The sequence below is a fragment of the Dendrobates tinctorius genome, unplaced genomic scaffold (genome assembly GCF_039654945.1).
Source record: "Dendrobates tinctorius isolate UK_male_01 unplaced genomic scaffold, ASM3965494v1 ptg000213l, whole genome shotgun sequence".
In the NCBI taxonomy this organism is placed as follows: domain Eukaryota; kingdom Metazoa; phylum Chordata; class Amphibia; order Anura; family Dendrobatidae; genus Dendrobates; species Dendrobates tinctorius.
Window position 1 is genome coordinate 4,349,045 of NW_027361880.1, and position 27,897 is coordinate 4,376,941.

Genomic DNA, 27,897 nt, shown 5'->3' on the forward strand with positions numbered 1-27,897 from the left:
CTCCCCGCCATGCTCAGTCAGCTGGCGTGTTTTGTGCACTCCATGGAGCTGGGCCAGGGTGTAGAGCAGTGTTATGATCTGTGGTGCCACATTCTGTGCATTTTACACTGACCTTACAATCCTTGGCGAGGTGAGTTGTGGATGAGCAGCACTTGTAGCAGATACCGTTCTCTATCAGGAAGCGTCTGCGATCTAGCATAGATTTTCCTCTGAAGGCTCTGCATTTCAGGAGAGGATGAGGCTTCTGATGGAGCAGACACTGCTTGCCAGGGTCCTGCAACTTTGTCTCTGAGAGCAGCCAGCAGATCTGTAATTGAAACTTGAAGAAACATAAGTCTTGTGCACTGCCACAGACATTCTGTGTGGGTTTGCAGCTGGTGACGGTGTGGCATATGACATTACAAATTCAAAGCTGGGATCATTTCTGATTGTCGCTTGTGTATAAAGTCTACAAAAATGGAGAAGGGAGGGAATGGAACACTGTTTGTTTTTGTACGTGGAACCATGTGTGAGCCACCTCTCCTGTAGATTGTAGGGCAACTTTTGGACTATAGGGTTAACACCTTTGGCTGTGTCAAGGAATGCAAGTCCTTGTAGGTCACCTTCACGTTTGGCAACTAGGACTTCCTTTAGCAGGTCACTTAGTTCTCTAAGTTTCTGGAGACTTTTGTTAGATATTTTAGGAAAGTCATTGATTCTTTTGAACAAGGCTCTTTCAATTACCTCTGCTGAGCCGTAACACTCATCTAGCCTCTTCCAGATCTCTTTGAGGCTGATCTCAGGGTGATTTATATTAATCTCTCTAATCCTTACTGCGTGTTTGACTGACTCTTCTCCTAGGTATTTGACTAAGAGTTCTATCTCTTCCCTGTGTTGTAGCCCCAGGTCTCTAGTGACATTTTGGAAGGAAGCTTTCCAAGCTCTGTAACCTTCAGCTTGGTCATTGAATTTCATGAGTCCCTTGGCAACCAGTTCACATCATGTGAAGAACTTAGCAAATTCTCTTGTGAACCGGTTGTCAGCAGAGTATACTGGTGATGGGTCACCCTGATAGCGATGTGCGGTGCGTTCATACCTGTTAGTATCCTCAGGGTGGTGCCAGCCGGTGTCATATTGCTTCAGTCTGACGTGCGGTGTGTCAGCAAGGTGATTCACGTTGGTTACCTGGTGAGGGGCAAGGTAGTCATTAGCAGAATTGTTTTGCTCCACGTTTTCCTGGAGCTGAGCCTCATCATGACTCTCACTCGCTTCACTGGAGATGTCGCGTTCTTGGTTATAGTTTGGATCAGGAAGTCCACTAACATACTGAGATGTGCATTGTGGTGAATCTTGAAGTGGCAACTTCAGACTTGACATACTGCTTCGGCTATGCAGCTCAGGGTTGTGCGCGGCTTCTAACGATTCTGCTTCAGCTAGGGCATCAGCAGCTTCTCTTTTTGCTGCTAGGCTCTCTAAGGCAGCATCCACGCATGCCTTCTCTAACTGTGCCTTTCTCTCTTGATCAGCTCTCTTATCTATGTGTGCCTTCTCTAACTGCGCCTTTCTCTCTTGATCGGCTCTATTATCTATGCGTACTTTCTCTAACTTAAGTTGCATCTCTTCTTCAACAAAGCTTGCTCGCATTTTGGTGGCTTCAGCATTTGCGTGGGCAATGGCGACCACGCTGTTAATGGATAGTCTTTGAGGAGACGGAAGTAACAGATTTTGTCCTGTGTGACTTGTGGGACATGGTGTCTTGGGGGAATGCTTGGCTGTGTAGAGATTGATGTAGCTGTATTAAGTCTCTGTGTAGACGGTGACTTGAATCTCACTAGGTGTATTTCTGCAGTTTCACTAGTTCATGCAAGCTGGATGGAAGGCTGTCTTTTCCCTGAGTTCCCACTAGCTGTATGGCTGCTGTTTCACTGTTCTGTCCTCACTAAATGAAGCAGAATTCATGTAGCTATACAAGCAGCTAAACCGCTATACCGGGTCCAATAAGGAGACTGTAGTTGAATCTGTGCTTTTATTGAATGTGATGGTATATTGATGCACTGAAACTACAAGCAAAACATAATATATGCAATCAGTCAGTACCGGGGTACATCAGGAATACATATTATACATAATTCATTATAAATTAACATCTGCACTAATAGCTAACCAGGGGAAGGACTAATTAACCAGGTTAATATGAGACAGGAATTAGGTACAGGAAGCATAAATACATACCAGCGATGCTATCACAAGGGGAGAAGAGAAATGAGATTCTTCCTGAATGCAGGCTGAAGAAAAATGGAGAACTGGAGGGAAAGTACCATAATCCTTTGCAAAAGGCTACCAGAATGCACTGCAACGGAGGGAAATATACAAGCAAAGTGAAAGTAAAATAACACAATAACACTGCGGTTATGACTCTGGTCACTAGACGGAGCCAAAAAACACTGAAAACATTAACAAGCAGATAATTAGGGATTATAAATCAGATGTTAGAGACAGAACAGTGTGCATCACACTCAACATGGATCAGAGGAAGTGAAGGAAAGAGTTGTCTCAGGAGATTAGAAAGAAAATTATAGACAAACATGTTAAAGGTAAAAGTTAGAAGACCATCTCCAAGCAGCTCGTTGTTCCTGTGACTACAGTTGCACATATTATTCAGAAATTTAAGCTTCATGGGATTGTAGCCAACCTCCCTTGTCTCAGTTGCAGGTCATGGGTCTTGCAACAGGATAATGACCCTAAACACACAGCTAAACACACCCAAGAATGGCTAAGAGGAAAACATTGGACTATTCTAAAGTGGCCTTCAATGAGCCCTGACCTAAATCCTATTGAGCATCTTTGGAAAGAGCTGAAACATGCCGTCTGGAAAAGGCAACCTTCAAAAACGAGACAACTGGAGCAGTTTGTTCTTGAAGAGTGGGCCAAAATACCTGTCGAGAGGTGCAGAAGTCTCATTGACAGTTAAAGGAATCATTTCATTGCAGTGATTGCCTCAAAAGGTTGTGCAACAAAATATTAAGTTAAGGGTACCATCATTTCTGTCCAGGCCTATTTCATGAGTTTTATTTATTTTTTTATTTTTTTAATTCTTTGGAAGCATGATTGAAAAGCAATGACTGACTTTCATTTGTCAATTTTCATAGACTTTTGATTTATTAGTACTTTTGTCAGATCAAGTTATTTCTGTTACCATTGTGGGTTTTTCTGTCATTAAACGAGGGGTACCAACAATTTTGACCACGTGTGTAGATGGCTTAGGATGGTTGATGCAACTGACAGATTCCCTTTAAAGCTTCTAATGATAATAATCTACTAAGAGCTAGATCTAATGGCCACTACTCTCTGAATCTCTCTGCAGTTTTTGACACTCTGGATCGAGTTCCTCCTCATTAAGCTCTTCTATTGGTCTCAAGGATACTGCCCTCTCTTGGTTTTGCTCCTAAGGGCGCAGTCAGATGGCCGTTTAACATGAATGACGATCGCATGGCAGTGCACGGACTGGCATGACATGCTGTCACGCTCGAGACAAGAAAGTCGTGGGCTAGTCCGAGCATTGCAATGAGATCGTAGTCCCTGTTATATGGCAGTTTGATTGCGCACTAACTCTCAGACTGCTCCTTTACTGTGTCTTTTACTAGCTCCTCTTCCTGTTGGGGTTCTTCAGGGTTCAGGACTAGGACCCTCCTCTTCTCTCTATACACTGCCCCTATTGGAAAAACCATCAGCAGATTTGGTTTTCAGTACCATCTATATGCTGTTGACACCCAATTATACAGTTCTTCTCCTGACATCACCTTACGTTACTTAAAAATACCAGTGATTGTCTGTCCACTGTCTCTAACACCATGTCCACCCTCGATCTAAAACTGAATCAGGTAAAGAATGAAATAATGAAATCCTTCCTCCCTCCACTTATCTACCTAGTCCTGAAATTGCCATTTCCATTTATGTTTCTACCTTAACTCCCAAGCAGCACACCTTATGTCTTGACACAGAACTTTCCTTTACTTCCTATACCTGATCATTCGCTTGCTTATGTCACCTGCATTTCAAAAACATCTCTAGAATTTGAGCTTTTCTTACCTTTGACTCTGCAAAAACTCTTAGGCTAGAGTCACACTAGCATTTAAAAATTCAGTCCCATGTTAATCCAGAAAAGTAGGACAAGTGCAATACAAGTGTCATGCCGATAAAATGTGATTTTTAGAAAGTAGAATCCATCATATGCAATATGTTTTTAACATCAGCTTTTACATGTAATCACAGGTGTATCTAAGTTTTCTAGCATCCAGGGCAAAGATTCAGTTTGCCCCCATCAACACTCCAAGCACCTATGCAATGTGAAGACTTAGTCACATGACAACTAGTTGCTCTTCCTAATTCTCACAATGTTCAATGAAAAACTAAGAGAAGCTAGAAGAGCAGCCAGTTGTCATGTGATTGTAAGATTGAAAATTGCATATGAGTGAAGTTACCATGTGATAACTGCTGGAACCAGCAAGCAGAGCTGAATAATGACAGTGAGTATATTACATTCTGTTATGATTGGCATCCTACAGGGCTTCATTTTATAATTAAATGGTGTTTTCAGGTTTGAGATGAAAGTCTGCAATCACTATAGGTGACTGCAAGCTTCTGAATTCTCACAGTGCATGCATTGCACACTTTCAGGATTCTCCCTTGCACAAGTATGTGATTTGTATACCTCTGGACACATTCAGACTAGACTTGTCTGGCCTCGTTCAATTAATTTTCATTGAGTGAGACCACGCATGTCTAGTCGGCACGTTACAGCATGTACGTGTAAGCAGGTTGCGGGATGCAGTGACGGACAGGATACAGAACAAGGTTTAAAATGTTTAACAATTTAGTTCAGAGTATAAGATCCTCGCAGAGAAATTAATGGTTAAAGAGTTAATGCAAGAAACAAAACAGAAGGTAAAAGATGCACAATACCAGCAGTCCAATTGTCAAAACTTATTGTGTTCCTAAGGATCCTCCTCAGCTAATCCCGCAGGGATTGTAGCGTTTGCAACGACCGGGAAGTTGTCCACAGTGTCACACCGCCGCAGCCGCTCTTTTCACCGCCGCAGCCGCCACCTGCCTCGCCGCTCCCTCCTGACCCCCGGCACACTTACCCGTCCTCGGCGTCCCTGCGCGCTCCCGCTCAGTCTCCTGCTTCTGCTCCCCAACGGGCGCGCGGCCGCACTACCTTTAGCAGCGCACGTGCACTCCGTTCCTCCATGGACGGCCACTCCTGTCACTCTGCCCTGCGAGGACCCTGACCCGGAAGTTCTAGGCACTCTCTCCTTATCAGGCCGCCTCTTCCTCCTGGCGGTGCCTGATTGTCATTTATGCTCCACAAGTGATTCTGGCCCCACGTCCTGCTGCGCTTTTCCAAGCCCGCGTTCCCCATTGCCTGAATCTCACCTACCTTCTCCGTTCCCCTTCCTCCTAGTGCCTGCCTGTCCGTGGTCTCGTCTTGTACCTGTTTCCCAGCCGTGTCGTCCAGCCTGTGCCTCTGCTTTGCTGCCTTGTCCGTGTTCCTGCCGTGCCAGCTGGCATTCCAGCCCTGACCGTCATCCGTGTTCCTGTCCTGTCGGTCCTCCGCCAGCCTCTCCGGCCTCCTGCTGTGACTCCTGAGTCCGTCCTCTGGGTACCAGCTGCCGTGGTGATTGTCTCTCTTGGGCCTGCCCCCAACGCTCCCTGTATAGAGGGTGGTCCACCAGGTCAGCTCTCCCGAGGGAGGTTCGTTGCCGCGGTCCAGCGGGTCCTCCCCAGGAGTTCCTCCAAAGTTCTCACACACAGATGGAGTCCTTTAAACGATGGTCCATCTTCTGGCAGCAGCTGTCTATCTCCGGTACCTTCCGCTAAGCCCCCAGTCCATAAACTTGTGCGGCCAAAGTAAAAAGGGCCACAGTACAATTGTGGGCTGAAGTGTAGCAACTGGTGGGGGAGGCCGCGTGTTTGTCCGGCACCCGGCTTTCTCCCTTCCACACGTGCGTGGTACTCATGGTCACGGAGCGCACGGCACTGCGCTCTCCTACAGTCACTGGGCACACGGAGCCTCTTCAACGGCCTCGCTGAAGACGGCAGGAGCCGACAAGCACGACTGGTCGCAGTGCCAGTGCTCAGGGGACGGACCACACTGCTCACCCTACTGTACGCTGCTGGTTCGCGCCAAACTCCCCTCCGCCGCTCATGCTTTTTCTTTTATCTGGCCCATCCTACCTGGGTCATGAAGTTGGTCCGGTCTATTTTTTTCCCCAGGCAACATGGGAGGCAGTCTCAACAGTTCCGGACCCGGCTCGGTACAGGTACCCGCAGCCCAGTCTACTCCTTACATATGCAAATCGCCGGCGCAAGAGAATCCTGACAGCGTGCAGAGCGCACTGTGAGAATTCAGAAGTCTGCAGTCACATAGAATGCTCCTGAATATAAATATCTGTCCTAGGCTGAGACCCTGAATAAATAATTGTCTCTCACTATATTCCCTGCACAAAATACAGTTGTGGCCAAAAGTATTGACACCCCTGCAATTCTGTCAGATAATACTCAGTTTCTTCCTGAAAATGATTGCAAACACAAGTTCTTTAGTATTATTATCTTCATTTAATTTGTCTTAAATGAAAAAACACAAAAAGAATTGTCCTAAAGCCAAATTGGATATAATTCCACACCAAACATAAAAAAGAGGGTGGACAAAAGTATTGGCACTGTTCGAAAAATCATGTGATGCTTCTCTAATTTGTGTAATTAACAGCACCTGTAACTTACCTGTGGCACCTAACAGGTGTTGGCAATAACTAAATCACACTTGCAGCCAGTTGACATGGATTAAAGTTGACTCAACCTCTGTCCTGTGTCCTTGTGTGTACCACATTGAACATGGAGAAAAGAAAGAAGACCAAAGAACTGTCTGAGGACTTGAGAAACCAAATTGTGAGGAAGCATGAGCAATCTCAAGGCTACAAGTCCATTTCCAAAGACCTGAATGTTCCTGTGTCTATCGTGCGCAGTGTCATCAAGAAGTTTAAAGCCAATGGCACTGTGGCTAACCTCCCTAGATGTGGACGGAAAAGAAAAATTGACAAGAGATTTCAACGCAAGATTGTGCGGATGTTGGATAAAGAACCTTGCCTAACATCCAAACAAGTTCAAGCTGCCCTTCAGTCCGAGGGTACAACAGTGTCAACCCGTACTATCCGTCAGCGTCTGAATGAAAAGGGACTGTATGGTAGGAGACCCAGGAAGACCCCACTTCTTACCCCGATACATAAAAAAGCCAGGCTGGAGTTTGCCAAAACTTACCTGAAAAAGCCTAAAACGTTTTGGAAGAATGTTCTCTGGTCAGATGAGACAAAAGTAGAGCTTTTTGGGCAAAGGCATCAACATAGAGTTTACAGGAGAAAAAAGGGCATTCAAAGAAAAGAACACGGTCCCTACAGTCAAACACGGCGGCGGTTCCCTGATGTTTTGGGGTTGCTTTGCTGCCTCTGGCACTGGACTGCTTGACCGTGTGCATGGCATTATGAAGTCTGAAGACTACCAACAAATTTTGCAGCATAATGTAGGGCCCAGTGTGAGAAAGCTGGGTCTCCCTCAGAGGTCATGGGTCTTCCAGCAGGACAATGACCCAAAACACACTTCAAAAAGCACTAGAAAATGGTTTGAGAGAAAGCACTGGAGACTTCTAAGGTGGCCAGCAATGAGTCCAGACCTGAATCCCATAGAACACCTGTGGAGAGATCTAAAAATGGCAGTTTGGAGAAGGCACCCTTCAAATATCAGGGACCTGGAGCAGTTTGCCAAAGAAGAATGGTCTAAAATTCCAGCAGAGCATTGTAAGAAACTCATTGATGGTTACCGGAAGCGGTTGGTCGCAGTTATTTTGGCTAAAGGCTGTGCAACCAAGTATTAGACTGAGGGTGCCAATACTTTTGTCTGGCCCATTTTTGGAGTTTTGTGTGAAATGATCAATGTTTTGCTTTTTTCTTCATTCTCTTTTGGGTTTTTTCATTTAAGACTAGAGTTGAGCATTCCGATACCGCAAGTATCGGTTATCGGCCGATACTTGCTGTATCGGAATTCCGATACCGACATCCGATATTTTTTCAATATCGGGCACGGGCATCGGAATCGGAAGTTCAAAGTTGATTGACAGCCGAAATGACGTCATCATGATGCGCGATGTGTGCGCATCATGATGCGCCGTCATTTCTGGCCTTCCGGGGGTCTCTGCCGGCCTGCCGGGGGTCTCTGCCGGCCTGCCGGGGGGCTGTGCCGGCCTGCCCGGGGTCTGTGCCGGCCTGCCCGGGGTCTGTGCCGGCCTGCCCGGGGTCTGTGCCGGCCTGCCCGGGGTCTGTGCCGGCCTGCCCGGGGTCTGTGCACCCTGTGGGGGTCTGTACTGGCCTGCCGGGGGGCTGTGCACCCTGTGGGGGTCTGTACCGGCCTGCCGGGGGGCTGTGCCGGCCTGCCGGTGGGCTGTGCAGGCTCCGGGGGGGCTGTGCCGGCCTGCCGGGGGGTTTGTGCAGGCTCCGGTAGTCTGTGCAGGCATCGTCCGATGCTACCATGCTACCATGACAGTGATTGACACATTAGCCAATGATGGGACAGTAGTAGTCCCATCATCCGGCTAATGTGTTAAATGTTAAAAAAACAAACAAAAAAAAAAAAAACTACATACTACATGCATGCCACATACATACTACATGCATGCCACATACATACTACATGCATGCTACATACATACTACATGCATGCTACATACATACTACATACATACTACATGCTACATACATACTACATGCTACATACATACTACATGCTACATACATACTACATGCTACATACATACTACATGCATGCTACATACATACTACATGCATGCTACATACATACTACATGCATGCTACATACATACTACATGCATGCTACATACATACTACATGCATGCTACATACAAACTACATGCATGCTACATACATACTACATGCATGCTACATACATACTACATGCATGCTACATACATACTACATGCATGCTACATACATACTACATGCTACATACATACTACATGCTACATACATACTACATGCTACATACATACTACATGCTACATACATGCTACATACATACTACATGCATGCTACATACATGCTACATACAACATAGAGTAACATACTTACCAATACTTGTCACATTGTTCCCCGAAGCCATTGTCTTTTACGGAATAAATATTAACATAACAAACCACAAAAATACTCACCCATGATCCGAAGCAGTCCACGAGTGTGTCCCACGACGATCTTGGGTAGAGAACTGCAGCATCAGCTGATGCTGCCGCTCTCTACGGGCTGCAGGAATCCAATGACGGAAGGTAGGTATCCTTCCGCACTGTATTCCTCCGCCACTTAAAAAAAAAAAAGTCCCTAGTCTCACTTTATGGTAAAAGCTGTGGGGGAATTTTTGTGGTTTGTTATGTTAATATTTATTCCGTAAAAGACAATGGCTTCGGGGAACAATGTGACAAGTATTGGTAAGTATGTTACTCTATGTTATATGTACTGTATGTCTATGTATGTATTGTATGAATGTATTGTATGTAGCATGCATGTAGCATGCATGTAGCATGCATGTAGCATGCATGTAGCATGCATGTAGCATGCATGTAGCATGCATGTAGTATGTATGTAGCATGCATGTAGTATGTATGTAGCATGCATGTAGTATACATGTAGTATGTATGTAGCATGTAGTATGTATGTAGTATGTATGTAGTATATATGTAGCATGTAGTATGTATGTAGCATGCATGTAGCATGCATGTAGTATATATGTAGTATGTATGTAGTATGTAGCATGCATGTAGTATATATGTAGTATGTATGTAGCATGCATGTAGTATGTATATAGTATGTAGCATATATATGTAGTATGTATGTAGCATGCATGTAGTATGTAGTATATATGTAGCATGTATGTATGTAGCATGCATGCAGTATGTATGTAGCATGCATGTAGTATGTATGATGCATATATGTAGTATGTATGATGCATATATGTAGTATGTATGTAGCATGCATGTAGTATATATGTAGTATGTATGTAGCATGTATGTAGCATGCATGTAGTATATATGTAGCATGTAGTATGTATGTAGCATGCATGTAGTATATATGTACTATGTATGTAGCATGTAGTATGTATGTAGCATGCATGTAGTATGTATGTAGTATTTTTTTTTTTTTTTTTTACATTTAACACATTAGCCGGATGATGGGACTACTACTGTCCCATCATTGGCTAATGTGTCAATCACTGTCATGGTAGCAGGCATCGCCCGATGGGACTTGTAGTCCCATCGGACGATGCCTGCACAGACTACCGGAGCCTGCACAAACCCCCCGGCAGGCCGGCACAGCCCCCCCGGAGCCTGCACAGCCCACCGGCAGGCCGGCACAGCCCCCCGGCAGGCCGGTACAGACCCCCACAGGGTGCACAGCCCCCCGGCAGGCCGGCACAGACCCTCACAGGGTGCACAGACCACCGGCAGGCCGGCACAGCCCCACGGCAGGCCGGTACAGACCCCGGGCAGTCCACACAGCCCCCCGGCAGGCCGGCAGAGACCCCCGGCAGGCCGGCAGAGACCCCCGAGAGGCTGTACAAGGGCAGGAAAGGGTTTTTCCAATTCCGATACCGGAAGTCTCATAGACTTGAATGGGACTTCTGGTATCGGCATCGGCGATACCGATACTTTTTTTAAAGATCGGCCGATCCATTCCGATCCGATATTTTGAAGTATCGGACGGTATCGCTCAACTCTATTTAAGACAAATTAAATGAAGATAATAATACCAAAGAATTTGTGTTTGCAGTCATTTTCAGGAAGAAACTGAGTATTATCTGACAGAATTGCAGGGGTGTCAATACTTTTGGCCACAACTGTATGACCCACACTGTCCCTCATATGGTACATGCCCTTCACACTGACCTCTCCTTTTCATACTGGACCCTCTCTTCACACTGTCCTCTGTATAATATGCCCACTCACCACACTTCCTCTCCTTTGTTTTACTATCCCTTTACTATCTTTGTTTATTCGTTCCTGCTTGTAACCTTACACTGTTCCCCCATGCTACCCCCACACTACTCAGTCTTAATTCTGTGTCCACTCACACTTTCCCCCCCATACTGTATCCTTGCATTATTCCTCTCAATAGTCTCCTCACACATTTACCCTCTCACTTTCCACACCCATCCCATCACTCTCGCTCCCTATACTGTGTGTGCATACATTCTCCCTTCACTCCTTCTACTGTGTCTGCACTCATGCCCCCATATTGTTTCCTCATACATGCCCCCATCTCTCTCCTTGCTCCTCATATTGTGTCTTCAAACTTGTCTCGCTCCCCATATTGTGTCTGCACTAGTGATGAGCGAGTATGCTCGTTACTTGAGATTTCCGAGCATGCTCGGGTGGTCTCCAAGTAGTTTGGGCATGCCAGTAGATTTAGTTTGTGTCGCTGCAGCGATGCATGCTGGCCAGTGGGACGTCGACGACGAAAAAATGACCCAGGACATTCCTGCACGATCAGCGATATCCAGCAGCGGGGCCGGTCGCTGCTGTGTGTCACATGTAGCGAGAACGCAGGCGAGATCGCTGTTACGACACAAAAATCGGTGACGCATTAACGATCTTGCTATGTGAGACAGGGCCTTTATTCATCTCCCCCACACAGTAAATACCACCATACACAGTAAATATCCCTCCACATACAGTAAATACCCTCACACAGTAAATCGCCCCACACACAGTAAATCTCCCTGCACACGGAGTAAATACCACCACACACCGTAAATCTCCCCCCAGCCCATTAACTAAATCTTCCACACACAGTAAATACCACCACACACTGTAAATCTCTGCCAGCTCTGTTATATTAAATCTCTCCCACTCAATACCCCACCCACAGTAAATACCACCACACACAATAAATCTGCCCCAACCTGGTGTCTCTCGCAAACTGAATTGACATTAGGTTCCAGGAACGGACCAAACAGGTGAACCACGAGAGAAGATCTGTATGCCTGGCTCCCACCTTTCAATGAACGATCATTAAGCAAGTTCCTGCTGCGAATTCTTCACTTGAACCTATGTAGATTGACCAGGTGAAGCTATTCAAGTGCCGCCAAGAGGTTCGTCGGGCCAAAGGGACATGCTTCTACTGCGGCTGCTCCGAACACCTTATTCGTTCCTACCCCTAGAGACAGGGAAATGTCAGTGCTTAGGGCCGGTAGGAGAGGCTACCCTGGACAAGACTTCTACCTCTCCATTGTTGACCCTGACTGTATCTGTCTCCTGCGGCAATGGTCATTCTTCAGATTTTTTGTCCCCATGGTGTACCACTTCACATAGTCTCCAATAGAGGTGTCCAGTTTACCTCTCGTTTCTGTAGGACCACCTGTAAGCTACTGGATGTTACTTTTGATTTTTCATCTTCTTACCATCCTCAGTCCGCCAAGTGGAATGAGTAAATCAGATCCTAATTTTCTCTGGCATTTTGTCAATGCTCACCACAGTGACTGGGGTAAGCTCCTGCCTTGGGCCGAATTCTCTTACAATAACCACGTGAGCAAGTCTTCGGCCAAATCTCCGTTTTGTATGGTCTATGGTCATCTACGATATTCCTGCGGCTGATTCCCTCGTCAGGAACTTTTCTGTGATCTGGTGGGACACCAAAGCATCCTTGGTGAAATCCTCCGAACGGATGAAAAGACATGTGGATAAAAGACATCTGGACTCTACTGTTTCATCCAGGAGATTAAGTAGAGATGAGTGAATATCTTCGGCTCCCTCCTTATTCAGCAAGTTATAGCGCTTACTGAAGAAGCTGCAGCGGGAGCCCGGATACCTGGAGCCCTCCAGTAATCTGGTGTCCGGTGCCGCAGCTGTATGTGTTGCGGCTGTGTGACAGTCACAACACATGCAAGGACAGCCTGAGCGTTGTGAATGTCACACAGCCGCGACACATCTAGCTGCGGCGCCGGATACCTAATTATAAGAGAACTCCAGGTATCTGGGTTCCCGCTACAGCTTCTTCGGTAAGCGCTATAGCTTGCCGAATAAGGAGGGAGTTAGTGATTATGTAAGTCATAATCATCAACATTAACATAAATAAATACATCACTGTTTATATGAGATATTGAAGAACTGAAATAAATTAACTTTTTGATGAAATTCTAATTTTGTGAGAAGCACCTTTATATGTTACTGAGATGTATAGACATTCACTTATTCATCCTTTATGTGACATCCCACTGGTCAGTATTTCAGACTTCCCCTTGATTAATGACACTACCCCTTTATGGTGTTGGGATATTATAATCTGGAGATGACTCTTGATTGATAAATTTGTCTGTTTGTCTTGTTTATACTCTTTTAACCTATGGCTGCTTTTTTCTTTAATACAAATTAGTATTTTAAACATTATACTCCGCATTCTTCCTGATTCATATAATCAGTGCAGCTCATGTAGCCTACGGTACATGTATTTAGCTAATAGTTCAATAAATCAAAGAAAAAAAATCACCCCCTCAAATTTTACTTAACTAGCTGAGGGAGGATGATGTTTATAGTCTGGGAAAGGGGGTAAAAAACATGGCGTTTCCCAGACTATTAATATCAGCTCACAGCTGTCTGCTTAGCCTTTACTAGTTATTAACAAAATAATAACCCCAAAACCCCCCAAAAAACAACAACATGGGGTCCCCCTATTATTACCAACCAGCAAAGACAAGGCAGACAGCTGTGGGCTGATATTAATAGCCTAGGAAGGGGCCATGGATATTGGCACCCTCTCACACTAATAACATCAACCCTCAGACTCCACTCTTCCCATTTGCCCTAGTGCGGTGATAAATTGGGTAATAGTATTAGGGTTGATGTCAGCTTTGTAATGTCAGCTAACATCAAGCCCAGAGGTTGGTAATGGAGACGCGTCTATAAGACATCCCCATTGCTAACCACATAAGTGGAATGTAATAAAGACAAACACGGTGAATTCCTTTAAGTGAAATAAACACACAAAGTCCTTTATTTCAAATTAAAACTCCCAAACCCTCTTTTACTCATTTGTTAATATCCAAAGAAAACTAAAAAAAAAAATAAACTTACCACACAGCGAGTGGTGATGTCAGTGAGGTGAACGGAGTTAATCGGCTATGAATTCCATTCACCTTACTGACGTCAGACACGTCACTGAAGCTGCATTCTTCATGCGCCACTCAGTGTCTCCTGGATGCCTGGCTGACTGGTTGCATTTTTTGTGACCGCTCAGCAATGCATCTATATGTAACTGAGTTGGGCTCATCGTGGGACAAATGGATTATCGGAGGATTGGTGACGATTTCAATATTTTTTTTTTCTTTGGATATTAATAAATGAGTAAAAGAGGGTCAGGGAGTTTTTATTTCATATAAAGAACTTTGTATGTTTATTTTGATTAATGGAATTTACTGTTTGTCTTTATTACATTTGACTATGGGGTTAGCAATCGGGGTGTCTTATAGATGCCTCTCCATTACTAACCCCTGGGTTTGACGTCAGCTGACATTAACCCCAAAACTATAAACCCACTTGCCACTGCACCAGGGCAAGTGAAAAGTAGAGCGGAGTCTAAGATCCAGAATTGGTACATCTAAAAGATGCGCCATTTCTTGGGCAGCTGAAGGCTGAAGCTCTTAGTCTGGGAGGAGTCCAATATCCATGGCTGCATCCTAGGTTAATCATATCAGCCCGCTGCTGTCTCCCTAGCCTTTGCTGGTTATTAAAAATAGGGGGACCTTGCGTCATTTTTTTTGGGGTGGTCACCCATTGTTAATAATCAGAAAAGGTTACGCAGAGAGCTGTGAGCGGATTTTAATAGCCTGGGACTCTCCATGTTTATTATCCCCTTTACAGAATATAAACATCAGCCCTCAGCTGTTAGCTTTTCTTCAGCTGTTTAAGAAAATTTAAAGGGGACCCCCACACCATTTTTTTTCTTTATCTATATTCTATTCTGATGGTTCACGCTGTGAATTTACTGTACTTGGGTAATGAAATGTTGAGCTTCCTAAGAGATGGGTGCAAAAAATTGAACAGCCCATGCATTGTCCTTATCTTCTCTAGTTCTGATGCTCTGGAACTCCCACCTGGGACAATCTATTCATCTCATGTACTCAGTCCCGTCTAGACCCGTTGAAAAGATGTTCACTCTGGACCTTTCTGTCTCTCCCAGGACCTGTCTCTGGTAGTTTACTCTTCCTCTTAGTCACTTAAGCTCCAGATCTTGCTATGCCTTACCTTTGGTCTCTTCCCACTTTCAGGAACACTCCAGAATGCGGTTCTGCTCATTCCTCTTCCTATGCACTCCAGGGCCTATGTAAATTTCTAAAAGGAAATGGTCACTTCCCTACAACATTTCCCCTTCCACTCTGGGCTAGTTCCAAACATTTTCTCTCTCTATACCCACTGTAAAACTACACACACTATCAGTATTACTAATATCTTTAAGGCTGGTTTCACATTAGCGTTGAAACAACGCTGCGCACTGCGTCGGTAAGCCCTGCCCCGATCCGGCTCCCTGCCCGCCCCATCCGGGATCACCGCCTACTATCGCATTTGCATGCATGCAATCGGCGCACCCTATCTTTAGCATAGGGTGCGCAGATCATGCGCTGCCAGTGTGAAAGTAGCGTGCTGCGCACTTTTGACAGTGCGCCGTACGCTCCGAAATTCAGCATGTTGTATTTCGGCGAGCAAGGCGCACCGTCAAAAGTGCGCAGTAGGCTACTTTCACACTGGCAGCGCATGATCTGCACACCCTATGCTGAAGATAGGGTGCGCCGATCGCATGCGTGCAAATGCGATAGTAGGCGGTGATCCCGGATGGGGTGGGCAGGGAGCCGGATCGGGGCGGGGCTTACCGACAGTGCGCAGCGTTGTTTCAGCGCTAATGTGAAACCAGCCTAACACACATTGCATATAACAGTTCATATTACATCACGGTAAACTTGGTTCTTCAGGAGGGAAACGTGGGCAGTGTGTCCATCTCCTTAGATTTGTTCACATACAGGTGAGTGACCGATTCACGCAGCATTGCGACAGCCCGGATGGTTATATAAAGGAGACAGCATAATTATGTGTGAGGAGAAAAAGAGCGCACAGCATGAAAGGGACATCAAGTATATCATTTGTGAGAAGAGACAGCTGCTGTAATATATGAGTGGAATAGAACTATAACAGTACAGTAAAGAAAATGTGAGGAGAGGCTACAGCACAATGATGTGTGAAGAAAGTGAGACATACAATAGTGCAGGTATAGACAGAAATAATGTACAAAGAAATACAACAGCAATAAAGTACAAAAAGAAAGAATACAGCCATGTAAGGGTACGTCTCCACGCTGCGTACTTGCAGCTCTTTGAACGCAGCGGAAACCCTGCTCTGCCCAAAGCGCGCCCCCTGTTGTACGTGTGCTGATACCGCATGTGCTCATTGAACACATGCGGAATCATCGCATCCTATCCATAGACTGGGTTATTTATCTTGTGGAGACAGAGCGTCTCCGCACGATAAATAGACATACTGTGCTCTGGAAAGACGCGCCGCATGTCTGTAATTTCGGGTGGGTCACCAGCGGCCCTGCACGCATAATGGAGACGGGATTTCATAAAATCCCCTCCACTATGCTGTAACATCTGGACGCTGCGGATTGAACGCTGCAGCTGTACGCAGTGTTCAATCCGCAGCACATCCTGAAAACATACGCTAAGTGGAAACATACAGCTACTGTGCAAGTAGGAAAAGAAAGACTAATGAGAGGAGAAAGAGACAGTGCACACATCCACAATGTGTGAGGAGACAGCACACAGCCGCAATATATAAGACAGTGCACACAGCCGCAACATGAGAGACAGCGCACAGCCACAATGTGTGAGGAGACAGCACACAGCCACAATATATAAGACAGCGCACACAGCCGCAACATTAGAGACAGCGCACACAGCCGCAATATATAAGACAGTGCACACAGCCGCAACATGAGAGACAGCGCACACAGCCGCAACATGAGAGACAGCGCACACAGCCGCAATATATAAGACAGTGCACACAGCCGCAACATGAGAGACAGAGCACAGCCACAATGTGTGAGGAGACAGCACACACAGCCGCAATATATGACAGTGCACACAGCCGCAATATGAGAAAGAGACAGCGCACACAGCCGCAACATGAGAGACAGCGCACAGCCACAATGTGTGAGGAGACAGCACACACAGCCGCAATATATAAGACAGTGCACACAGCCACAACATGAGAAAGAGACAGCGCACACAGCCGCAACATGAGAGACAGCGCACAGCCACAATGTGTGAGGAGACAGCACACAGCCACAATATATAAGACAGCGCACACAGCCGCAACATGAGAGACAGCGCACACAGCCGCAATATATAAGACAGTGCACACAGCCGCAACATGAGAGACAGCGCACACAGCCGCAACATGAGAGACAGCGCACACAGCCGCAATATATAAGACAGTGCACACAGCCGCAACATGAGAGACAGAGCACAGCCACAATGTGTGAGGAGACAGCACACACAGCCGCAATATATGACAGTGCACACAGCCGCAATATGAGAAAGAGACAGCGCACACAGCCGCAACATGAGAGACAGCGCACAGCCACAATGTGTGAGGAGACAGCACACACAGCCGCAATATATAAGACAGTGCACACAGCCACAACATGAGAAAGAGACAGCGCACACAGCCGCAAAATGAGAGACAGCGCACAGCCACAATGTGTGAGGAGACAGCACACAGCCACAATATATAAGACAGCGCACACAGCCGCAACATGAGAGACAGCGCACACAGCCGCAATATATAAGACAGTGCACACAGCCGCAACATGAGAGACAGCGCACACAGCCGCAACATGAGAGACAGCGCACACAGCCGCAATATATGACAGTGCACACAGCCGCAACATGAGAGACAGAGCACAGCCACAATGTGTGAGGAGACAGCACACACAGCCGCAATATATGACAGTGCACACAGCCGCAATATGAGAAAGAGACAGCGCACACAGCCGCAACATGAGAGACAGCGCACAGCCACAATGTGTGAGGAGACAGCACACACAGCCGCAATATATAAGACAGTGCACACAGCCGCAGTATGAGAAAGAGACAGCGCACACAGCCGCAACATGAGAGACAGCGCACAGCCACAATGTGTGAGGAGACAGCACACACAGCCGCAATATGAGACAGTGCACACAGCCACAACATGAGAAAGAGACAGCGCACACAGCCACAACATGAGAAAGAGACAGCGCACACAGCCACAACATGAGAAAGAGACAGCGCACACAGCCACAACATGAGAGACAGCGCACACAGCCGCAACATGAGAGACAGCGCACACAGCCGCAACATGAGAGACAGCGCACAGCCACAATGTGTGAGGAGACAGCACACACAGCCGCAATATATAAGACAGTGCACACAGCCGCAATATGAGAAAGAGACAGCGCACACAGCCGCAATATGAGAAAGAGACAGCGCACACAGCCGCAACATGAGAGACAGCGCACAGCCACAATGTGTGAGGAGACAGCACACACAGCCGCAATATATAAGACAGTGCACACAGCCGCAATATGAGAAAGACAGCGCACACAGCCGCAACATGAGAGACAGCGCACAGCCACAATGTGTGAGGAGACAGCACACACAGCCGCAATATATAAGACAGTGCACACAGCCGCAATATGAGAGACAGCGCACACAGCCGCAACATGAGAGACAGCGCACAGCCACAATGTGTGAGGAGACAGCACACACAGCCGCAATATATAAGACAGTGCACACAGCCGCAATATGAGAAAGAGACAGCGTACACAGCCGCAACATGAGAGACAGAGCACAGCCACAATGTGTGAGGAGACAGCACACACAGCCGCAATATGAGACAGTGCACACAGCCACAACATGAGAAAGAGACAGCGCACACAGCCGCAACATGAGAAAGAGACAGCGCACACAGCCACAACATGAGAAAGAGACAGCGCACACAGCCGCAACATGAGAAAGAGACAGCGCACACAGCCGCAACATGAGAAAGAGACAGCGCACACAGCCACAACATGAGAAAGACAGCGCACACAGCCGCAACATGAGAGACAGCGCACAGCCACAATGTGTGAGGAGACAGCACACAGCCACAATATATAAGACAGCGCACACAGCCGCAACATTAGAGACAGCGCACACAGCCGCAATATATAAGACAGTGCACACAGCCGCAACATGAGAGACAGCGCACACAGCCGCAACATGAGAGACAGCGCACACAGCCGCAATATATAAGACAGTGCACACAGCCGCAACATGAGAGACAGAGCACAGCCACAATGTGTGAGGAGACAGCACACACAGCCGCAATATATGACAGTGCACACAGCCGCAATATGAGAAAGAGACAGCGCACACAGCCGCAACATGAGAGACAGCGCACAGCCACAATGTGTGAGGAGACAGCACACACAGCCGCAATATATAAGACAGTGCACACAGCCACAACATGAGAAAGAGACAGCGCACACAGCCGCAAAATGAGAGACAGCGCACAGCCACAATGTGTGAGGAGACAGCACACAGCCACAATATATAAGACAGCGCACACAGCCGCAACATGAGAGACAGCGCACACAGCCGCAATATATAAGACAGTGCACACAGCCGCAACATGAGAGACAGCGCACACAGCCGCAACATGAGAGACAGCGCACACAGCCGCAATATATAAGACAGTGCACACAGCCGCAACATGAGAGACAGAGCACAGCCACAATGTGTGAGGAGACAGCACACACAGCCGCAATATATGACAGTGCACACAGCCGCAATATGAGAAAGAGACAGCGCACACAGCCGCAACATGAGAGACAGCGCACAGCCACAATGTGTGAGGAGACAGCACACACAGCCGCAATATATAAGACAGTGCACACAGCCGCAGTATGAGAAAGAGACAGCGCACACAGCCGCAACATGAGAGACAGCGCACAGCCACAATGTGTGAGGAGACAGCACACACAGCCGCAATATGAGACAGTGCACACAGCCACAACATGAGAAAGAGACAGCGCACACAGCCACAACATGAGAAAGAGACAGCGCACACAGCCACAACATGAGAAAGAGACAGCGCACACAGCCACAACATGAGAGACAGCGCACACAGCCGCAACATGAGAGACAGCGCACACAGCCGCAACATGAGAGACAGCGCACAGCCACAATGTGTGAGGAGACAGCACACACAGCCGCAATATATAAGACAGTGCACACAGCCGCAATATGAGAAAGACAGCGCACACAGCCGCAACATGAGAAAGAGACAGCGCACACAGCCGCAACATGAGAGACAGCGCACAGCCACAATGTGTGAGGAGACAGCACACACAGCCGCAATATATAAGACAGTGCACACAGCCGCAATATGAGAGACAGCGCACACAGCCGCAACATGAGAGACAGCGCACAGCCACAATGTGTGAGGAGACAGCACACACAGCCGCAATATATAAGACAGTGCACACAGCCGCAATATGAGAAAGACAGCGCACACAGCCGCAACATGAGAGACAGCGCACAGCCACAATGTGTGAGGAGACAGCACACACAGCCGCAATATATAAGACAGTGCACACAGCCGCAATATGAGAGACAGCGCACACAGCCGCAACATGAGAGACAGCGCACAGCCACAATGTGTGAGGAGACAGCACACACAGCCGCAATATATAAGACAGTGCACACAGCCGCAATATGAGAAAGAGACAGCGTACACAGCCGCAACATGAGAGACAGAGCACAGCCACAATGTGTGAGGAGACAGCACACACAGCCGCAATATGAGACAGTGCACACAGCCACAACATGAGAAAGAGACAGCGCACACAGCCGCAACATGAGAAAGAGACAGCGCACACAGCCGCAACATGAGAAAGAGACAGCGCACACAGCCGCAACATGAGAAAGAGACAGCGCACAGCCACAATGTGTGAGGAGACAGCACACACAGCCGCAATATGAGACAGTGCACACAGCCGCAACATGAGAAAGAGACAGCGCACACAGCCACAACATGAGAGACAGCGCACAGCCACAATGTGTGAGGAGACAGCACACACAGCCGCAATATGAGACAGTGCACACAGCCGCAACATGAGAAAGAGACAGCGCACACAGCCGCAACATGGGAGAAAGAGACAGCACACAGTTACAATGTGGGAGAAGAGACAGCTCACACAGCCAGATTGTGAGAAAGAGACAGCACACAGTCACAATGTGGGAGGAGAGACAGCTCATAGAGCCACAACATGTGAGGAGAGAGCATAGTTATAACGTGTGAGAGGAAAGAGACAGTACAGCCGTGTGTGGGAACAAACTGGCATTTAGATGTAGGAATGATGAGAGACAGCACTGAGTGAAGGTAATATAGAAGCATGGACAACAAATCACAGAGCCAGAGGGGCGGTGAGGTAGAAGAGGGGGGCGCTGTGCTCACCCCCTAACAGGTCCCCTAGTGTGAGCAGAGAGACAGACAGAGCAAGGCAGGAGATGCTACGAGGAGACGCCAGTGAGACTGCTGCCTGAGACTGTCACCAGGAGAGCGCACTGCAGGACAGAGGACACCGGCACAGAGGCCCCCGCATAGCTATGTGACCACAATCCGCAGCAAGACATGGTGAGGGTGGCACTGCCCTGCCCGCCACGGTCTCACGAGTCCTGTGTCTGTCTCTTTCCTCCGCTTCTCTCCTTTCTATTTCTTTGTTTCTGTCTCGTTCCACCTCCTCCTATAATCTGGTTTCAATTTCCACAAATGTGGGGCTCGGCTCCATGTACTTCCTATGGGGACTCCGGTACTTTCCGTCTAGTGGGCTGTCTGAGGTGAGGGAGTTGTTAGTTTCGGTCAGCAGTGCACTGAGGTCTGCTCCAGCTGTCTCCTTGCCCTCAGATAACGATTGGCCCTTATCGCTGTTCCCCTGCAGCGTTCTGTGACTGCTCGTCCTCCGTCTCCCTCACATTACTCCTCGGTCCTCTCAGATCCCAGCTCTCTGCAGGAAGAAATGAGCTCACACATTTAATGATTTGCAGCTGGTGTTATGGCTGAGAAAGGACACACACAGACATGTATGGAGGGCTCACTATTCACCCTAGTTTCCCGTGTGCAGCGTAGACACCCTAGTTTCCCGTGTGCAGCGTAGACACCCTAGTTTCCCGTGTGCAGCGTAGACACCCTAGTTTCCCGTGTGCAGCGTAGACACCCTAGTTTCCCGTGTGCAGCGTAGACACCCTAGTTTCCCGTGTGCAGCGTAGACACCCTAGTTTCCCGTGTGCAGCGTAGACACCCTTCTTTCGCATGCGCAGCGTAGACACCCTAGTTTCCCGTGTGCAGCGTAGACACCCTAGTTTCCCGTGTGCAGCGTAGACACCCTAGTTTCCCGTGTGCAGCGTAGACACCCTAGTTTCCCGTGTGCAGCGTAGACACCCTAGTTTCCCGTGTGCAGCGTAGACACCCTAGTTTCCCGTGTGCAGCGTAGACACCCTAGTTTCCCGTGTGCAGCGTAGACACCCTTCTTTCGCATGCGCAGCGTAGACACCCTAGTTTCCCGTGCGCAGCGTAGACACCCTAGTTTCCCGTGCGCAGCGTAGACACCCTAGTTTCCCGTGCGCAGCGTAGACACCCTAGTTTCCCGTGTGCAGCGTAGACACCCTAGTTTCCCGTGTGCAGCGTAGACACCCTAGTTTCCCGTGTGCAGCGTAGACACCCTAGTTTCCCGTGTGCAGCGTAGACACCCTTCTTTCGCATGCGCAGCGTAGACACCCTAGTTTCCCGTGCGCAGCGTAGACACCCTAGTTTCCCGTGCGCAGCGTAGACACCCTAGTTTCCCGTGCGCAGCGTAGACACCCTAGTTTCCCGTGCGCAGCGTAGACATCCTAGTTTCCCGTGCGCAGCGTAAACATCCTAGTTTCCCGTGCGCAGCGTAGACACCCTAGTTTCCCGTGCGCAGCGTAGACACCCTAGTTTCCCGTGCGCAGCGTAGACTCCCTACTTTCCCGTACGCAGCGTAGACTCCCTACTTTCCCGTGCACAGCTTAGACACCCTTCTTTCGCATGCGCAGCGTAGACTCCCTAGTTTCCCGTGCGCACTTAGACTCCCTAGTTTGCTGTACGCAGCGTAGACTCCCTAGTTTCCCGTGCGCAGTGTAGACTCCCTAGTTTCCCGTACGCAGCGTAGACTCCCTAGTTTCCCGTGCGCACTTAGACTCCCTAGTTTCCCGTACGCAGCGTAGACACCCTAGTTTCCCGTGCGCAGCGTAGACACCCTAGTTTCCCGTGCGCAGCGTAGACACCCTAGTTTCCCGTGCGCAGCGTAGACACCCTAGTTTCCCGTGCGCAGCGTAGACACCCTAGTTTCCCGTGCGCAGCGTAGACGCCCTACCTTCCCGTGTGCAGCGTAGACGCCCTACCTTCCCGTGTGCAGCGTAGACGCCCTACCTTCCCGTGTGCAGCGTAGACGCCCTACCTTCCCGTGTGCAGCGTAGACGCCCTACCTTCCCGTGTGCAGCGTAGACGCCCTACCTTCCCGTGTGCAGCGTAGACGCCCTACCTTCCCGTGTGCAGCGTAGACGCCCTACCTTCCCGTGTGCAGCGTAGACGCCCTACCTTCCCGTGTGCAGCGTAGACGCCCTACCTTCCCGTGTGCAGCGTAGACGCCCTACCTTCCCGTGTGCAGCGTAGACGCCCTACCTTCCCGTGTGCAGCGTAGACGCCCTACCTTCCCGTGTGCAGCGTAGACGCCCTACCTTCCCGTGTGCAGCGTAGACGCCCTACCTTCCCGTGTGCAGCGTAGACGCCCTACCTTCCCGTGTGCAGCGTAGACGCCCTACCTTCCCGTGTGCAGCGTAGACGCCCTACCTTCCCGTGTGCAGCGTAGACGCCCTACCTTCCCGTGTGCAGCGTAGACGCCCTACCTTCCCGTGTGCAGCGTAGACGCCCTACCTTCCCGTGTGCAGCGTAGACGCCCTACCTTCCCGTGTGCAGCGTAGACGCCCTACCTTCCCGTGTGCAGCGTAGACGCCCTACCTTCCCGTGTGCAGCGTAGACGCCCTACCTTCCCGTGTGCAGCGTAGACGCCCTACCTTCCCGTGTGCAGCGTAGACGCCCTACCTTCCCGTGTGCAGCGTAGACGCCCTACCTTCCCGTGTGCAGCGTAGACGCCCTACCTTCCCGTGTGCAGCGTAGACGCCCTACCTTCCCGTGTGCAGCGTAGACGCCCTACCTTCCCGTGTGCAGCGTAGACGCCCTACCTTCCCGTGTGCAGCGTAGACGCCCTACCTTCCCGTGTGCAGCGTAGACGCCCTACCTTCCCGTGTGCAGCGTAGACGCCCTACCTTCCCGTGTGCAGCGTAGACGCCCTACCTTCCCGTGTGCAGCGTAGACGCCCTACCTTCCCGTGTGCAGCGTAGACGCCCTACCTTCCCGTGTGCAGCGTAGACGCCCTACCTTCCCGTGTGCAGCGTAGACGCCCTACCTTCCCGTGTGCAGCGTAGACGCCCTACCTTCCCGTGTGCAGCGTAGACGCCCTACCTTCCCGTGTGCAGCGTAGACGCCCTACCTTCCCGTGTGCAGCGTAGACGCCCTACTTTCCCGTGTGCAGCGTAGACGCCCTACTTTCCCGTGTGCAGCGTAGACGCCCTACTTTCCCGTGTGCAGCGTAGACGCCCTACTTTCCCGTGTGCAGCGTAGACGCCCTACTTTCCCGTGTGCAGCGTAGACGCCCTACTTTCCCGTGCGCAGCGTAGACGCCCTACTTTCCCGTGCGCAGCGTAGACGCCCTACTTTCCCGTGCGCAGCGTAGACGCCCTAGTTTCCCGTGCGCAGCGTAGACGCCCTACTTTCCCGTGCGCAGCGTAGACACCCTAGTTTGCTGCGCAGCGCAGACTCCCTTGTTTCCCGTGCGCAGCGTAGACACCCTAGTTTCCCATACACAGCGTAGACTCCCTAGTTTCCCATGTATAGTTACATACTTTCCAATCTATAGATTAGCCAATACTTTTTCATGTACAGGGTGGGCCATTTATATGGATACACCTAAATAAAATGGGAATGGTTGGTGATATCAACTTCCTGTTCGTGGCACATTAGTATATGGGAGGGGGAAACTTTTCAAGATGGGTGCTGACCATGGCGGCCATTTTGAAGTTAGCCATCACTGATCCAGCTTTATTTTTTACCATGGGAAGAGGGTCATGTGACATCAAACTTATTGAGAATTCCACAAGAAAAACAACGGTGTGCTTGGTTTTAACGTATCTTTATTCTTTCATGAGTTATTTACAAGTTTATCACCACTTATAAAATGTGTTCAAAGTGCTGCCCATTGTGTTGGATTGTCAATGCAACCCTCTTCTGCCACTCTTGACACACTGATACAATACTGCAGAAGAAATGCTAGTCTAAGGGGGTCAGATTCCTTGTAGGAATGCTCGGACCTGACACCCATAATGTGGTGGTGCACCATCTTGCTGGAAGAACTCAGGGAACATGCGCCATCTTCAGTGCATAAAGAGGGCAACACATCATCATTAGCAATTTCAGCTAGCCAGTGGCATTGAGGATTCCATTGATGAAGACTTGCCCCTCTATCTTTGTACCCCATATACCACACCATGCCATCAATTTTTGTGTTCCAGCAGTCTTGCAGGGATCTATCCACTGTGGGTTAGTGTCAGACCAATAGCTTTTGTTTGTTAACTTCACCATTCACAAAAAAAGTTTGCCTCTTCACTGAACATAATGTTCTGTGTAAACTGAGGGTCTTGTTCCAATTTTGTTTTGCCCATTCTGCAAATTCTGTGCACCGATCTGGGTCATCCTTGCTGAGATGCTGCAGCAGCTGGATTTTGTAAGGGTGCCATTTGTGAGTAGCTAATATCCGCCGAAGGGATGTTCGACTGATAATGATAATCTTTATTTTTTATATACACTAACATATTCCGCAGAGCTTTACAGTTTGCACACATTATCATCACTGTCCCCGATGGGGCTCACAATCTAGATTCCCTATCAGTATGTCTTTGGAATGTGGCAGTACCCGGAGGAAACCCACGCAAACACGGGGAGAACATACAAACCCCTTGCAGATGTTGTCCTTGGTGGGATTCGAACCCCGGACTGGTGCTGTCCACTGAGCCACCGTGCTGCCCAGTGACTGATGCCACTCTCCAGTGACATGCGGTGAGTGCTACGCTGTGGGCTCTTGCTGAATGAAGCTAGGACAGCCACTGATGCTTCTTTTCATTAGTGACAGTTTTGTTGCGTCCACATTTTGGCAAATCCAACACTGAACCTGTTTCATGAAATTTGTCAAGCAGTTTGCTAATTGTAGCAAGGGAGCTGGGTGGTCTCGTAGGGTGTCTTGCATTGAAATCTGCAGCAATGACCCGGGTACTGCATTCACCAGACATCATCACAATTTCATTGTTTTTCTTGTGAAATTCTCAATAAGTTTGATGTGTCACATGACCCTCTTCCCATTGAAAAAAATTAAGTTGGATCCAAAATGTCCGACTTCAAAATGGCCGCCATGGTCACCACCCATCTTGAAAAGTTTCCCCCCTCCCATATACTAATGTGCCACAAACAGGAAGTTGATATCACCAACCATTCCCAATTTATTTAGGTCTATCCATATAAATGGCCCACCCTGTATACCGTAGATATGCAATAGTTTGTCATTAGGAACTCCAGCTCTGCAGCCAGTATCTGCAACTCTGGGTGTGAGTTGGTCTTCTAACCAAATTTTTAGAAGCCGAAAAATTGCTTATTGGCTTTCCATTAGGTTTTATCTATGAGCACTAAAATTGTATTATGTAACCACTGCAAGGTTACTTGAAGTAATTACTCAATTTGTATGCAGTTCTCTAATATGTTATTCCTGTGTCTGTGTTTTGGACTGATAATTTACAGGGATGTAAAGAATTACAGCCTGTACTCAGTGGAGCTGGTGACAAACTAACCAATCATATTGATTAGCTACAGGCGTTTCTCACAAAATTAGAATATCATCAAAAAGTAAATTTATTTCAGGTCTTTAATACAAAAAGTTAAACTCATATATTATATAGAGTCATTACAAACAGTGTGATCTATTTCAAGTGTTTATTTCTGTTAATGTTGATAATTATGGCTTACAGCCAATGAAAACCCAAAAGTCATTATCTCAGTAAATTAGAATAATTAACAAAAAACACCTGCAAAAGCATTTAAAAGGTTCCCTTAGTCTGTTTCAGTAGGCTCCGCAATCATGGGGAAGACTGCTGACTTGACAGATGTCCAGAAGGCAGTCATTGACACACTCCACAAGGAGGATAACTACAAAAGGTCATTGCTAAAGAAGCTGGCTGTTCAGAGTGCTGTATCAAAGCATATTAATGGAAAGTTGAGTGGAAGGAAAAAGTGTGGTAAAAAAAAGATGCATAAGCAACTGGGATAATTGCAGCCTTGAAAGGATTGTTAAGAAAAGGCCATTCAAAAATTTGAGGGAGATTCACAAGGAGTGGACTGCTGCTGGAGTCATTGCTTCATGAGCCACCACACACGGACGTATCCAGGACATGGGCTACAAGTGTCGCATTCCTTGTGTCAAGCCACTCATGACCAATAGACAATGCCAGAAGCGTCTTACCTGGGCCAAGGAGAAAAAGAACTGGACTGTTGCTCAGTGGTCCAAGGTGTTGTTTTCAGATGAAAGTACATTTTGCATTTCATTTGGAAAT

At 48.1% G+C, this 27,897-nt stretch overlaps 1 protein-coding gene and 1 long non-coding RNA gene across 3 annotated transcripts in view; one reads left to right on the forward strand and one right to left on the reverse strand.

Annotated features, from left to right (window-relative positions):
- Positions 1-11,688: 11,688 nt before the first annotated feature.
- LOC141058596 (uncharacterized) lies at positions 11,689-15,589 on the reverse strand. Its single transcript, XR_012222266.1, has 2 exons — positions 15,332-15,589; positions 11,689-12,712 (listed from the first exon to the last, which is right to left on the reverse strand). It is a non-coding gene; the product is annotated as an uncharacterized lncRNA (long non-coding RNA).
- A 5,807-nt stretch (positions 15,590-21,396) lies between these two features.
- Positions 21,397-27,897, forward strand: part of ARHGEF40 (Rho guanine nucleotide exchange factor 40) — a 170,998-nt gene continuing 164,497 nt past the window's right edge. For both annotated transcript variants that reach the window (XM_073554765.1, XM_073554766.1), the window contains exon 1: positions 21,397-21,799. In XM_073554765.1, the coding sequence (XP_073410866.1) occupies positions 21,797-21,799 (3 nt within the window). In that variant the 5' untranslated portion in view covers positions 21,397-21,796. The remainder of the gene's footprint in view (positions 21,800-27,897) is intronic.